General features: G+C 44.9%; 1 protein-coding gene across 6 annotated transcripts in view; it reads right to left on the reverse strand.

Moving 5' to 3' along the window:
• Nucleotides 1-16,649, reverse strand: part of ANO3 (anoctamin 3) — a 312,581-nt gene that overhangs the window by 117,498 nt on the left and 178,434 nt on the right. For all 6 annotated transcript variants that reach the window (XM_077321992.1, XM_077321991.1, XM_077321997.1 and 3 more), the window contains exons 2-3: nt 5,662-5,874; nt 2,807-2,878 (exon numbers count right to left, since the gene is read on the reverse strand). In XM_077321992.1, coding sequence (XP_077178107.1) covers nt 2,807-2,878; nt 5,662-5,874 — 285 coding nt within the window. The remainder of the gene's footprint in view (nt 1-2,806; nt 2,879-5,661; nt 5,875-16,649) is intronic.

Here is a 16,649-nt window from a genome sequence, read left to right on the forward strand (position 1 = left end):
CTGTGGATGGGCAGGTAGTTGTGATTTTTTTGCATTCTGCAGGGAATTGGACTAGATTGGGGGTCGTCAACCTGCAGCTCCGTGCATGTGCGTTTGTGCGGTGCCCGGGCCGCCGGTTCTCCCCCACCCTGGAAAAGGTTGGAGACTGCTGGACTAGATGACCATGGAAGTCCCTTACAGCTCTATGATTCTATGATTCAACAGAGTATAATGCTATGGAGCCCACCCTACAAAGCAGTCATTTTCCTCAGGTGAACTGATCTCTATTAATTGAAGATGAGCTGTAAAACTGCTTCTGCCTGGGGACTGACATATCTGTGAAGAGTACACTCAGCAGTTTTCCAAACTAAGCCTTCCCCACCACCTCTACTTGCCAGGTGAGAGGGCTTAACTTGGTGCCAAAAGCACACAACCTGGGCTTTTAACTTCAGACCCCTGATAACTATACAAGGAGGTAGGCCACCAAATTATGCTTCAGGCCAGTTAGCGAGTAAGGAAAGCATATCCTGCACTCTCCACTGCAAGCCCAGGTAAACCATGATCACTTAGCTGGCAGTGACTATGGGGAATTTTGGAGAAAACAGTACACAGTACATGGCTTCTGCTCCAAGTTGATATCCCAGATACTGCTGAGAAAGTGATGGGGAGAGGGCAGAATTTGAGTGGAAAACAGTCATATTTCAGGGGTGTGTATTTGGATGCCCCCAACTGCAGTTGTATTTAAGGTTAGAAAAGTCCAATTTGAGGCAAAACACTACTAAACTTTTTTGGGGGGACATTTGGCTTCTATTAGGCCACACTATTTGGTGCATTTCCCACAAAGCCAAACATGGACTACCAGCCATACTGGAATTCCACTTGGGGCTCAATATTCCTCCAGTTTCTGGGAGTTGTCAGCTCTGTCTGGCAGGGAACAGTACATGCTTAGAAGGCTGTGCAAGGTGTACAGTCCTAATATAAAGAATACCCTGTTTGCTCCTCATTCTTTGATGAGCTCAATCATTCCAATCTTTCCATAGAATGGATCTGTATGTTTTCTCCTTCCATCCATCTGATGGTCATAGGGATTTTTTAATCTATCTACCATGAGGCAAGATTGTAGCCCACATTCATCCAATGTACTTTGTGGCACTAAACATAGCACTCAATTTTGTAACAGGTCTGAAGATTAACTGGCATCTTGCCAGTTACATTAAGGGCTTCAGAGTCTGCTGCTATCTTGCCTTCTTTCACACACAGTGCACGGTTTTCCTTTTTATATGCCCTTCCTTGAAGCTGGGTGATTAAATATTTACAGCAGTCACTTAATTCAGATCCATCTTTAATGTCCTCCTGGGACAGTTCGTAGTAGATCACGGAAGAAATGAAACTCATTAATCATTGGTGTTATGTAAGCTCCATCAGCATTCTAGCACTGATTGCAGCAGTGTCTTTCTTACTTTTTCACTCAGCAACACAATACTAAGAGTTCTGCAAGAAGAACAAATATCACTTAGAAGGTCTTCTAATAGTGGAACAGAGCATATCAAGGATCAGAGGCTAATGCTTGAACAGAAAAGCATTGAACATAGCCTGTTTTGTTGAACAAGGTATAAAAAATCTGTAGCTCCAGTCATAACAAGTACGGCTCCGACTTACTGGAGCTGTGCTATTGCGGATGCAGTGGGTGTGACTGGGAGAGAGAGCGTGTGTGCCTGGCTGCGGGAAGCCCCACCAGGGGCACAGGCAGCCAGGGGCACCAAGTGAGTCATGCCAATCTTTGCAGCTCCCCTTTGCAGCTCCCACTCCTTTCCCATAGTCTGTCGCCCACTCTGTGGTGGTCTTGGGCAGTCTGAGTCTATGCACAAGACTGCCCGGAATGGGAGTCACATGCCGAGCAAGGTGTGCCCTGGTGATGGCAAGTAGGACCAGATAGCAGAGGGTTGCCACATAGAGACTCACCCATTGGCAACCAACAGCTGCTGCCTTCCAAGGGGGCTCCCAGATGGCCAAAGCAAAGGGTGACCATGTGCACCTCGGTGGCCAGGAAGGCCTCTGGGGACAGAGGGCCTGGCAGTATACTGACTGCCTAGAACGGGGGCCTCTTTAAAGAAGGTGGATGCACACTGAGCATTGTCAGCCCCAGAAGGGTTGGCCTAGTGGCTCTCAGTACCAGATGGCAGAGGGTGACCACTCAGATGCTCATGCACAGTGGTACACAATAGCTGCTGTCTCCCCCCCAGGCTGGTTCCGAGGCCTCAAGACGGCCTCCAGATGGCCGAAGCTTCCACTGACTGCAAGAAGACAGCTCACCCCATGCTGTGAAACCCTGGGTTTCCCGATTGGTGGGAGTTAATTAATTTTTATATATTAAAAAAACTTGTTTAACATTTATTGGATGATATGACCATATATGATCATGTTGACCTGCCCCCCCTCCAAATGGCCAATGATGGCCCTGGAAGGGGAGGGGCCATAGGTGGGCATGGGCATGACTGTTTCTCAAACATATTCTGCAAAAAGGATATGGACACATTTGAGAGGGGTCAAAGGACAAGAACTATCTGGGGCCTGGGGAGCAAATCTTGTGAGGAAAGGCTGAGGGACTTGGGAATGTTCAGCCTGGAGAAGTGGAGGTTGAGAGGGGGCATGATTGCTGTTTTTAAGTATTTGAAAGGTTGTCACTTGGAGGGAGGCAGGGAGAGGTTCCTGTTGTCAGGTAGCTCTATTGTAAATAATAACATTAATTTCTCAGCTCTAATTTGTCCATTGTTGGAGAGCAGTTTCTAACAATTACTAGAGAATATATCTAAGCAAAGAAACTCACCTAAGAATGGATCACTGTATTCTGTATTGGACAACTTGAGTAAATTGTTTTCCAGTGTTTCCATCACTTTAGCTGGAGGGAAAAAAATGTCCATGTAAGTAATTAGTTTATGTAACAAAAAGCCCTACCTTTTTTGTTCATTCGTATCTATTTAAAAGTGTCATGATTTTAAATGAAAGTAGAGATATACAATTTCATAGTTTTTGTTTCATAGGGATATACATTTTTATTTTTATAGTTATTATTCATTAATTAATATTTTCCTCATTTCCATGGATTTCAGTTCTTACCTGTACAACAGGCTGTAAAAAATATTGTGAGTCCATGAATTTGAGTCATAGTGGGCACAATTGAGAACAGGGAGTTCTACAAGTTCATGTTGAAAGCAGAGGGTGAGGCCCTATACCTTCCTGTGCTTTACCATTCTATGTTCTATAACAGGAGTCGTCAACCCCCGGACCGTGGCCCAGTACTGGGCCAAGAAGGCCTCGGTACCGGGCTGGCGCCAGCCGCTCCTACCTCTCCCCCCCCCTGCAGTGAAAAACTCGCCAGGCCGTGAGCGAAGCAGCCGCCAAAGCAGCTTCTCACTGCTAGCTTCTCACTGCGAGAGGGTGGGAAGAGGCAGGCATGTCCGCCAGCATGCCGGCAGACGCAAGCGCACATGCGCGGAACTGCCGCGCATGCATGTTTGTGCCCCTGCTGGCGCAAACACTCATGCATGGCAACTCTGTGCATGTGTATTAGCGCCCCCTGCTGGCACAAATGCACATGACTGGCAACTGTGCATGCGCATTTGCACGCAGCTGCCGCGTGTGCCCGGCGCCCAGGATGCCGGCTCTCCCCCACCCCCGGAGGCAAAACCGCAAAAAGGTTGGGGACTGCTGTTCTATAGCTTAGAGTAGCGATCCCCAACCTGTGGGCCTTGGACCACATGTGGTCCTTCGACTAATTGGAGGTGGGCCCCGAAGGACGCCTTCTCTCCCCCCCCCCTGGCCCTTTACTTCATCCCCCCCAGCCCTTTACAACACACTTCATTGTTGTGGCGTGTCTGTATCTTATTTTGAAGGGATGTTTAAACATTACCATAGTGATCAGAGAGCTCCTAGGGCAGTGGTTGAGAGTAGAGGAGTAAACTACCCCCCCCCACCGGGCCTCAGTAAAAGGCGTTGAGTGGTCCCCGGTGAGTGGTCCCCGGTGTTGAGTGGTCCCTGGTGATAAAAAGGTTGGGGACCACTGACTTAGAGCATTTTATTTTAGCTGATTTCCAATACTGGAAGTGAGCTAGTCTGGGAGAAATCAGCTTCAGTCATTGGAGCATCGTGAGGTATGGCAAGGAAAGGAAAGGAAGTGGGTTCAGCTCTTCTCACCAGATACTCCTTGTTTGTTTAAAAATAGATCTCCTCACCCTTCCAAACCTCTTTACAGATAAAGATATTTTTATTTACATGAACAACAATGACAAGAATGACAGCCCCCCCCCAAAAAAATAACAACAACAGCAGACCATTATCACTGATCTCTCAAATAGGAGGTTTTATAACCTTACTTATATTTCATTTCTGGTTTGATCCTGATGATTCATTCATTCATTCATTCATTCATTCATTCATTCATTCATTCATTCATTCATTCATTCATTCATTCATTCAGTCAGTCAGTCAGTCAGTCAGTCAGTCAGTCAGTCAGTCAGTCAGTGTCTCTCTCTCTCTCTGATTGAGAAAATCATGTGGAATTTGTTGCCATTCCCAGACTGTAGTGTTGCCTGCCTGTGTCAGCCTGTGCTAAAAAAAGTTTGCTCCCATGCAGTATACCACAAGAGAAACCAAACAGTAAGTAAACATGAGCCACTGCATGCAAGGAAATAAAACAAAACCTTTCTCTGAACCAACAAATGGTTCCAAGTACACTTTGGAAATATAGGTCTCATCTTTGGTGGCATTAGGCATCAGAAGAATAGCCAAATAGGTTTTCACATATTACTGAGTGCTTTTAGTTTTCAAATTTAGATTATTAGCAATAATCTTTAACCGCTCCTCGCGGAGCGGAATAAATAAAGCCGTAAGGGCCCCGAGGGCAGGCCCTGTCCGGGATGAAGAAGGGTGTCAATAGGCCCCTTCCCCAGGACTGACAAGCGGAGGGCCCAATCGGGAGGCACAAAGCACCTCCCAATTGGCCCCTCCGCTTGTCAGTCCAGCCCCAAACTGCCAATCAGCAGCCGCGTGCAGCTTGGCTGCTGATTGGCTGCTTGCCCGGCCAACAACCAATTGGGAGGTGTGAAGTGCCTCCCAACCTGCCCCACCCCCCACCAGAGCTTTCCTTCGCTCCACGGCGGCCATTACTCTGCTGGCCGCTGAGAGCGAAGGTAGGTTCGCCGGGCCCCGCCTCGACAACGGCTCCCCAGACCCCGGGGAGCCCGCTGGCTGGCACGCTGAGCTGCCCAGCGCCCTCCCCGGGGCCTGGAGAACATTTTTCCAAGTCAGCCAGGGAGCCAAAACGCTTCCCAGGCCACGGGGAAGGTGAGCCGTGGCTCCGTGAGCCGCGGATTGCCTTCCCTGGGGCCTGGGGAGTGTCTTCGTCCATCGAACATCGAAGAAAAACACTCCCCAGGCCCCGGGGAAGGCGAGCCGCGGCTCCGCGAGCTGTGGATTGCCTTCCCCGGGGCCTGGGGAGCGTTTTTCTACATCGGGGGGGGGTAGCCAAACCGTCCCCCAGGCCCCTAGGGCCCGCTGTATTTTTTTTACAGCGGGCTATACTGCTAGTAATTATATTAAAGCAAGAAATGTTTTTGTTTGGGAATCAGGGATTGCTACTCAACTCCATAAAAGAAACAAAGTGATGCCAAGGCAAACACTCACCTCGTTCTGACACAACATCAATAGTCGCCGTTGATGCTCCTGCACTCACAGGCTGAGGCTGAGGCTGAGGCTGAACTCGATTTGGCTGAAGGAAAGAGGAGTGCTTGCTGAGGCTGTGAGGGTGTGTTTGGCTTTGAGCAAGGCATGGCAAGGATCGTCTGGAAGGCTTTAAAGGGGGCTCTTTTACAGTCTCACTCTTACTAGTATTCATGCCTAGAATGAAAAAAAAAAGATGAAAAGATACTAGTTAATGTGTTAAATATACACTCATTATAAGCTAGCATGTCTTCCTCCTTCACATATCAATGTGAGAATACCCTCCTTTTTTCCTAAATCCCTCTAACCATAGATAAGTCCAGTGGCAACTTTAAGATGACCAAAGTATCATTCAAAGTATAAACGTTCATGTGCATGCACACTACCTCAAGTACAATGAAATGGGAATTACTAGTCCATACATATAGACAGAAGGCAAGTAGTAAATTAGCATGCAGCATAATGAAGATGTTTAACAGATTCAAGAATACAACAGCTTAGTTTCTCCCCAAAACAGAGAAATTCATACCCTTCCATATATTCTACTGTTCATAATGCAACATTTCAATCTAGTATTGATTGAATCATAGACTTGGAAGTGACCTCCTGGGTCATCTAGTCCAACCCCTTGCACTATGCAGGACACCCACAACCCTATCACTTATCCACTGTAACCTGCCACCCCCTTGAGCGTTCACAGAATTAGACTCTCTGTGAGATGGCTATCCAGCCTCTGTTTAAAAATTTCCAAAAATGAACCTACCACCTTCCAAGGAAGCCTGTTCCACTGAGAAACCACTGTGTCAGGAACTTCTTCTGGATGTTTAGACGTAATTAATTTTGAATTCATTTCATCCCATTAGAGGTGGTCTGTCCCTCCAGGGCAAGAGAGAACAACTCTGCTCCATCCTCTATATGGCACCCTTTTAAATACTTGAAGATGGCTATCAGATCACCTCTCAGTCCTCTCCAGGCTAAACAGACCAAGCTCCCCCAACCTTTACTCATACATCTTGGTCTCCAAACTCCTCACCATCTTTGTTGCCCTCCTCTGGACATGCTCCAGTTTGTCTACATCCCTACATTCCATTCCATGCCACAATTGCTCAGGATTCCTTCTCTCATCTCTTAAGTGGCGCAGTGCCTTCATACCACCCAATTTGGGACTGCCTCCATGCCACCTGTTCACTATGTGAGGCAGCATGGAGACAGCACCCACCATTTGAGGTACTCAGAGAGAGAAGGAAGGCATCTGGGGTAACTAGGGACTAGCGTGGACTGGTGGAGCAGCGGGGTGCAGGGGGGGGGGAGATAACAGCAGAAGGGACAGGGATCTGCAGACTGAAGAGGACAGGAAGGATGCACTTAGGTAAAGGTAAAGGTATCCCCTGTGCAAGCACCGGGTCATGTCTGACCCTTGGGGTGATGCCCTCTATTGTTTCCATGACAGAATCAATATGGGGTGGTTTGCCAGTGTCTTCCCCAGTCATTACCGTTTACCCCCCAGCAAGCTGGGTAAGAACACCTAAAAAGAGAATTATGCTGTTTGCAATGGTTGGGGGAGGGGTATCTGCAGCCTTCACTGGGCAGGGAGTGGGGAGAGGAGGGTGGGAACAAGGATGGTACAGAGGCTACAGTGCATTTCCCATTATTTCCACTGTTTGCAGGTGGCTTATTTGCTGGGGGATTGCACATTTCAGGGTGGTGAATCCACTGTTGGGAGATTCCCGCAGTCACAGGTTAAAATGGCAGAAATTGCAAGCCAGCCACTGGAGGTAGGTTACGTCATCTGGAGAGGCAGGAATATGCTGCCTACCTTGGGGTCTGGGAGGCAGCCCTTCAGTGGCTATTCCAGACTGAGGGGGGACTCTGGCATTCCCTTTTAAATTCTCTGTGGCTGTGTTCCTTGCAAAAGGATTTTAAGCAAACTGATCAACCTCCCACTACAAGCAACAGAAGAGGTCTTTGAAAATATCCCTTAAAAGCTTGATCTTTTATAATGACAATTTCCAAAATGCGCTGCTTGATATGGTTTCCTTTTCTGTTAGTGATCTATCAAAGGGAAAGACTTCCACATGATTTAGTGGCCATTACTTTGACTTGATGGTTAGTTTTTAAGAAACTGAAATGCACTTAGAAATTCAAAACTGTTCAATCAGATGGCTTTGTGCCAGTCCAGTTAACAGTAATTTACTTTCCAAAGACTAAATCATATTTCAGCTCAAGTTGTCATCTGCAGCAGCAATTGTTTTGACAAATGATACCATGGAATTATTTCCAGTGAACAGATACAGACTTTCCTAGAAAATAGTCTTATTGTTATTGATTCTCATAGGATTCTCATAGTTTCAATAAATTCTTCTTATTCAGAGTTTCACAGGAGCATGGAAGTTTTCATACCTTAACAGTTTCAATTTGGAGACTCCCTCCAAGTCAATAATTAATTTGGAAGAATTAAAATCTACTATACTAAAGGAATCTCTGATAACTTTTTAGAACTTTCCCATCCAGTAGGGGCATGACATTACAGTTAAACATATGAAGCTGCCCAACAGACAAGGCTCTTCCTTGCCTTTGGTGGTGGGGACAATAAAGAGCTCCTTTAACATAAGTGAATGGAAACGTTTACTTCCCATCAGAATCAGAATTTAAATCAAAAGTGCTCAAATGTGATGTTACCCATGTAATCCCTTATGTCAACCATGGACTGTAAAGGTTGCTGTTACTTAATCAATAGAGCAGGAACACTGTCCACTAGTTGTAATAATCAAATAAAGTCAACTGATGCATGTCTTTAATTACATTAATATTTACTGCTTACATACTGCAGAATTATCAAATTTCCCAAATTGTTGAGATATTCCAGTTAATGATAACGACAAGCTGTATGTGAGACAAGATTCTCCATCAGTGTGATGAGATGTTAATGAGTCTTCCATTCAAGCTGCCTCATTAATTTCAGATCAGCAGCGTCTTTACTACCATGTAGATTATAATTATTTACTTATCACTATGAGTAGCAGTGTATAAAACATCCCCCATCTTCTTCATTAGCTAGTCAACATCCTATGATTTTGTGATGTCGGGAGAAGCCAGGAACTCTGATGAGACATTTTGACCCAGGCTTAGGTATGAAGGATTCAAAAAGAAATGCCGTTAAACTCAGTGGCTTCTTTTAGAGAGGACAATCTATGGATCCTAGGTTGTGGGATTTAGGTTTCTCTTGGCAGTCTGGAGAAGCATTTCATCAAAGAACAGTTCAGTTAAAGCTGTAGGTTTTAGGAAAGAATCCACAAAATGCCTATGATTCGTATTGGGTGGGCCCTAGAAATCTTCCAGTATGACAACTAATCTCCACACAACAGAGATATGGTCCTCTGGAAAAAATGGCTGCTTTGGAAGGTGTACTTGGCAGCATTATAACCCACAAAAGTAATTCATGAGAGGTTTTTACATTTATTTTTAAAAGTACCATGGGAAAGGTGTATATCCTTATGAACTGCCATGTCACCCTTTAAAATAAATAAATTGCAGGCATAAAATGGACTAAGTCGAAATCTGCTTGCAATATGGTCAGGTCAGCTGTAATTTACATAACCATCTCTACCAGTGAGTGATGCTGTTGCACATCTAAATACCTGCACTGGTTCTATCTTGGTTCTAGTTGTTGTGTGTTCTGTCGAAGCTGACTGTTTAATAGCAGGAACTGTTTTTATTATCTACACTAGTTGTTGTTCTAGGGACTGCTAGAAAACCTTTCATTCATGTTTGTTCCTTAACAAGTGTGTTGCAACTGGTGGCAGGCAGCAACTTAAAGAAGACAAAAGCTTTTTTGCCTGAGAAGATATTTACTAGTCACTCAGAAGATCTTGGAATCAGTGAGTACCTGGCTGACTTTGACTTTCTGTTCTCTGTGAAATTTTGTTTCCAACAAGCTGCTTCTTGGCCATTATGTGGAATACATTCCACATAATAGCTGAGGCAGTGGCTGGTGAGGACTGGCAGCAAGCCCCGTTGGCTGCGCTGCCACTACCATCTGTCTTACGAGGTCATCCCTGCTCTCCTGAAGGTGGGACCAGCCTTTGGAAACAACCTGCTTTTATGTTGCTCTCCTGGGTGCAGGATCGAACTTGGAAGATGGGTGGCATTCGCAGAGCACTGAACGGGGCTCAACACTAGGCCTCACTGCTCTGCTGCCACCACTTCTGCTGCCACCTCCTCTCCCACCCATCTTTTGTGGCCAGTCTTGCTCTCCTGAGGGTGGGAGTGGACTCAGAAGATGGGCAGTGGCACAGTCGCTGCCTGGGCTCTGGGGGTGGCATACCAGCTGTCTTGGCCTCCTTCACCAGTCACCTCCCTGTGTCTTCTGGCGTGCTCCCTGGGGTGGGACTATGGATGTCATTTTCATTTCAGGAGGTGTTCCAGAAAATGAGTTCCACATCAACAAGTGGAGTGATCAGAGGGCAGCAGTCTCTAGCAGAGTTTTTTGTGGGGGATGCCAGGACATTTCACCTGGAGGCAACTGATATCCCCTGTGCAACAAGCAGTTCTGCAAGGACTTAAATGGCCAGTACAAGGGCACCCTTGCTTTTCTGAAATATAGAATGAAAGGACAAGCAAAGAGGAGGAAAGACAGGGAATCTCTGCATACATCTTTGTGTACTCTGAGAAGGTTCTTTGATATAATTTTCCTTGCTCCTGTCAACCAAGTGACAATTTAAATTAGGCTGATCCTGCCCAACCAAAGGTAGAATTATCTATTGGCAAGCCATGAAAGTACCTTGTGTACACTTTCACACATATTAAATAACATACAAGCCACTTTCAAAGCACTTTGCAAGTGGATTTCACTGTGTGAAATGGCAAAATCCACTTGCAAACAGTTACTGAAGTGGATTGAAACTGCATTATTTAGCATATGTGAAAGCACCCACTGTCTAAGGTTACTGGTGTCTCAGAGCCTCTTCAAGATGTGGAAGTTAAGAACTGTGCAGTAGAAAAGTATTTAAGTGAACTAGGTATTGATTTGACAGAAATAGCAGTACAAGGCACTCCTAAGAACAAGAACCTCCTAGACTAATATGTGTTCTCATATAATAATGAAGAAATATGATAAAGTGTACCATTAAATCAGGCTAAGCAACCTCCACAGCAAATCTCTTTAGCATATTAGGTAATTGTGAAGGAATATTACATTCACATGCTGAACAGAATGTTCTACAACATTCCAAGCTTCCCTTATAGCAATTGTTAAGAAATCCAATAGAGATCTGAGGATTTCCATTGACTACAAAAGAATAAACAAAACTGTTCCAAGATAGCTAGCAACTTACAAACAGATAGATTGGATAATATGACAGAGCAAAGTTATTTGTAGGTTTGATTTGGAATCTGGGTATCTCCAAAATCAAGTGATCCAGGGTGAGAAGGAAAATAGAAGGAAATGGAGTCTTTCACTATGAGAGTCTTGAATATGGAACACATCATCTTCTCCCGAGATTATGTCATTTATTTCCATGGAATGGGATTGTGAGAAACTTCATGACTCAAAATAAAAGCAGTTGGAATAAAAGTTTCATTTATTAGACTAAGCAAGCATACTCATCATAGACATAGTTAGAACTAAGATTTCAAACTACAGTACAAAACATATAGGTCCCACATAGGCCCCTCCCCCCAAGGGTACCCTCACCAAATGCCAAGCATTTTACAACTATAACGCATGATAAGAAGCCAGGATGAGAAGCAGGAAAAGTTAGAGGATGGCATGGGAGGGAGGGGGAGGAAGGGATGAACATGTTGGGGCATCTGGTACCATGATTAAATCTACTACTGGCAACCACAAAGACAGGTTAATTGTGAAACTAAAGCACTACATCAAAGACTACATCATTTATGGAAGAAAAACAGGGGAGTTTTCTGACAGGGGTGGACATTTAATTTTGGGCCCTGGAAAAGATTCTGGAAGTATTTAGAGAGTCTAGATTAAGACTGTCAAGGACATCATGCTTACAGGACATATTTGGACCAGGCCCGGTTTAAGGATGTGTGGGGCCCTAGCAGAGCACAGCTGGTGCTGTTCTGTGTGCTGAACAATGGGGCTCCCTCCCCAGGGATAGTTTGGAACTTTGGAGGCAACTGATATCTTCACTTTGCTGAAAACATTTACTACTATTATCCTGAATACTAAACTTCTTTAGCATAAAAAAGAAAACAATCTATTTTTTTTTAGTATAAGGGACTGTCACTCTCTTTGAGGACTAGAGCACTAGGTTTCTCCCAGGGATCCTTTTACATGTGGCAGCTACTCACTGCAGTTTAGAGGGTGCCCTCCTAGCTGACACCAGCAGCTCTAAGCTGCTCGCCCCCCCCCCCACTACCTTCAGCTTTTCCTTTCAGTGCCTATTCCAGATTGTGGGGGGACTCTGGCATTCCCTTTAAAGGATTTTCTTGCAGGGAAGTCTGTTTCTTAGGGGGTAAGTTACCTTGTTACTTGTCACCCTATGGTTGAGCCACCAAATGCAGCACATGCTGCCGCTAGAGAATCTCTTTCCCTTTTCTCCTGTTGTGCTTTGTGCTTGTGTGTATGAATATAGTGAAATGGATAGCAAAGTGATCAGAAGTAGAGGGAAACTCCACCCCCTGAATTTGTTAATTGGAGTTGGGTTACAATAAGATTTATTTCGCCCCCCCCCCCTTTACAAAAGTGAACCTCTGGGATTCTTCTGGGATCTTAGCTGAAAGCAGGCTTTCCTGTGGGGCTGAAGTGAAAGGGGAACACTTAAAGATGGGGGGAGGAGAACTTCTTGCAAAAAGAAGGCTGCAAAGTGAAATACTGGATTAATTTGGGCTTCTTGTACTGCTCAAACTGCATTTACAATTACAAATTAAAGTACACCGAGTAGAAATTTGCAAGCTCCTCTCTTGAAAAAGTAATTAACACATCAGAACAATGTAATTGCATCTCCCAGATGGACAAAAGAGAGAGAAAAACAGGAAACAACATTATACACTTCCATTTCAGTGACAGAACCTTATCAAAAGCTTTACTAAAATCCAAGTAAAGGACATCAACCGAATTTCCACGATCCAGCAAACCTGTTACTTGGTCAAAGAAGGAAACCAGGTTGGTCTGACAGGACCTGTTGGAGACAAATCCATGCTGACCTCCCTGGATCACCAAATTGTCCTCCAGATGTTTGCAGATCATTCCCTTTAATATCTGCTCCATTATCTTCCCCACAACAGAGGTCAGACTCACTGGTCTGTAGTTTCCCGGGTCATCCTTCCTCCCTTTTTTGAAGATCGGAATAACGTTTGCTCTCTTCTAGTTCCTCTTGAAGTTCTCTGTTCATCCAAACAGGCTTCTTAGAGCACCTGCAGTGTTTTCGTCTTTCTGGGATAGTAATGGATTGAGCATGCAATAGCTCTTGTTTGAGCAGCAACCACCCTTCACATGCTCCCTTCCCTTCCAGCATTCTTGTCCATGCTATGACACTCATCATGCCTCTGAGTTTATTAAAGTTTGCCCTACGGAAATCCAACATCCGCATCTGGCTACAAGCTTCCTTGCCCCCCCCCCCATCTCAAAAGGAATTCTATGAGGACATGGTCACTTCCCTCTAGGGTCCCCACCTCCTTCACCTCATCCACCAACTCTTGCCTGTTGGTCAGTATTAAGTCCAGTATGGCTGAACCTCTTGTGGGTTCATCTACCATTTGATAAATGAAATTGTCAGCCAGGCAGGTCAGAAAGTTGCATGACTGAGGACGCTTCACATAATTTGTTTCCCAGCACACATCTGGGAAATTGAAGTCGCCCATGATTACAAGGTCTTGCCACTTAGATATTTTCTCAAGCTGCTCACAAAGTGCAGCATCCACATCCTCTCATTGGTCAGGCGGTCTGTAGCAGACACCAACCACCACACTGTTTGTTTTCCCCTTGCTTATTTTCACCCAGATGCTTTCCATTGTAGATATACTCTCCTTCACTAGAATTTCCTGACAGTTAAGCCCTTTACTCACATACAGTGCCACCTCTTCGATCTATTCTGTTTTTTCTGAACAGTTCATATCCATCCACTATTACATTCCAGTCATGAGAATCATTCCACCAAGTTTCTGTGATGCCTACTAAATCATACCTTTCCATCAGCATGAGAAGTTCCAGCTCTTCCTTCTTATTGCCCATGCTTCAGGCGTTAGTATACAGGCATCTGAATCCTTTTACTTTTGGTTCCCTATGACTTAGCCTTCCTGGTTGGGCTGCCCCCTATCGGTCTCCTTCCTTACACTCTGTATGTTGAACATCTCCTTCCCCTTGTGGCTTCAGTTTAAAGCTCTCCTGATGAATCTCCCCAGGTTCCTGCCAAATACATTCTTCTCCAACTTCAACAAGTGCAGTCCATCAGGTGCTAGTAGGCCTTCTTCAAGAAAGCCTATTCCATGGTCCCAGAAACTAAATCTCTCCTGCTGGCACCAACTACACAGCCACTGATTCACTTCATCTCCCGATGCATTCCTCTTCCCTTGACAGGCAAGATTGAAAAGAATACCACTTGTGCCTCCATTTGCTTGAGCTTCCTCCCTAGATATTGATAGTCTGCTTTAATAGGAGCGATGGCATTCATGGACATGTCATTCGTTCCCACGTGGACCATCATAAATGGGTAGCGATCCGTAGATTTGAGTTGTTTGGGTTGCCATTCCGAAATGTCTTTAATTTTCACCCCTGGCAAGCAACACACCTCTCGGGTTAGGGGGTCAGGCCCAGCCACGTGACGATCCATTCCTCTTAGTAGGGAGTCTCCAATTACCAATACTTTCCTTTGTTTTCCTTCTCACCTCCATTTCCTTCTATTCCCATGGCCTCTTCAGTAGACATGTGCTCCTCATGTCTAGACTGGTAACCCTTGTTGCCCCTCTTCCCCTGATCCTACCTTATTTCTCTCTCTCTCTCTCTGCATATGTGTCTGTTATTTGTCCTGTGTGTTTTTCTTCAATAAAATGGCATTCGTTATTTATTTATCATATTTATCATACTTATATTATTTTTAATATTTGCTGTTTGCCTGAAATTCCTAAAAGGGGACACTTACTTTGGAAACTCGCTAGATTACCCCCGCCCCTCTTTTGCATAGCTAAATTCACTACTAAAGACTGAGAAATATTATTTCACCTACTCATGCACGACCCACAAATGTCTACATGTTTATCTTTGTGAAATTTTCAATGGAGGTACTAGTATAAGATGTAATTAAAGTTTTATCTCTACTGATTTATAAATGGACTTAATGTGTGCTGTGTGTGGTATTAAAGCACTACATTCGCTCTACAACTTCTCCAGTGACCTTTAAGAACACAGGCAAGTAATCAGACGGCATTCTAAAGATGAAGTAGAAAGGTAGGGGAAAATGCTTCTCATTTCTCACCAAGTAAAAATAGCACAAACCCAATAAAATATTTAAAAGATATATTTCAGGTCTCCAACATAAAACTATGAACAAAAAACCTTGATTTCACTGCAGATGTGTTTCTAATTTATCCAATGACAGGAAGGATGAATTAACGAAGATAAGATTTAAACAAGAAAGAGGAAAATGGCAAAGTTACAGTGCTGTTCCATAAAATGTCAATCCAAACTAAGTCCACTGGTTTCACCATCCTTAGTCTTATAAGTTTGTATAGGATTGCATTGTAGCATTCAAAGAGCAGCGGGGCCACAGTTGACTCGGCGGATGAGGGGGCAAGAAGACACAATGACGCCATTGCGAGGAGTTTCGTCGTGCTGAACAGCGTCAGCATGGCAGAGAGGGAAGGGCCAGGTGCTTTATAAGCGCCATGTGGCCAGCGCTCAGCCTTTCTGCTGTTTGGAGCCAGACAGCACCCGCCCACCCTCCCCTGTTTTGTTGGTATTTCTCGTCACAGCTGCGGAATAGGAGCACGAGGTTGAGTGTATGGCACAGGGACCAGTTTGCATACTGGGACCTGAGGTGGGGGTCTCCTTAAGAGATCGGCTGATACCGAGCGTGGCCTTACCCAGTTGGGAAGGCCAGGGGCTCGGAGACAGGAGGTGGGGATGGTTGTATGTGGTGGACACCCAGCAGCCATGACTTACCTCCTCCCTGGGGAGGGCTTCAAGGGGCAAGGGATCCTTCCTCCTGGCTGGGAGGAAGGGGGACCCTGGGCGCCCCTTGAGCCCATGTCAGCAGTCGGACGACTGCGCGGGGAATACTTTACACCTCGTGCCAGGCCCACCCCTGGTGTTGTCAGTTAATAAAGCTGTGGCCTTGTTCATGCCAAAGCCGACTCGTGTCTTCATTGGCCAAGTATATCATGCCAGTCAACATATATACTGGGACTGACCATGCCTTCTGTTAGGTATTTACCGTTGTCATTCTGCATGAGATATATATGGCTTCATAAATCAAATTTATATAACAGCAAGTTGTAATAATAAAGCAATAAACCACTTCTCAGCAGCATTGTTTTCATCTGTAACCTAAATCTGATAGCACTATTTTTTGCAATAATGAATTGTGATTGTTGTCCTTTCTATTTCTTTTTGCATCAGTACACAAGAATTAAAGGCCCTTCTGGATTGACATCTGATGTCTTGGGTTAGATATGATGATATAGTCACCTCTTTGTAGTAAATCATAGCATGTGAAAATGATGACATTCTCAGTCAGGAATGCTGAGAGCCTAACCATAACATAACGCAAGAAAACTTGAAAAAATGCAGTTGGGGATGCAATAATTTATAATAGGATCTTGAGGGTATTAATGAAGACTTTTGGCATCAGAACTAATGTCACAAAGTTCCAGACCTATTGAGGCATGATTTCTTCTTAAATCTAACCCACAATGTTCATATTATCTTTCCAGGTGTCTACATCAGTGGTCTGCAACATTCTTCAGGCTGCGAACCGGCAGCGGCGGGGAGGGCA

This window comes from Paroedura picta, chromosome 2, assembly GCF_049243985.1.
Source record: "Paroedura picta isolate Pp20150507F chromosome 2, Ppicta_v3.0, whole genome shotgun sequence".
Classification (NCBI taxonomy): domain Eukaryota; kingdom Metazoa; phylum Chordata; class Lepidosauria; order Squamata; family Gekkonidae; genus Paroedura; species Paroedura picta.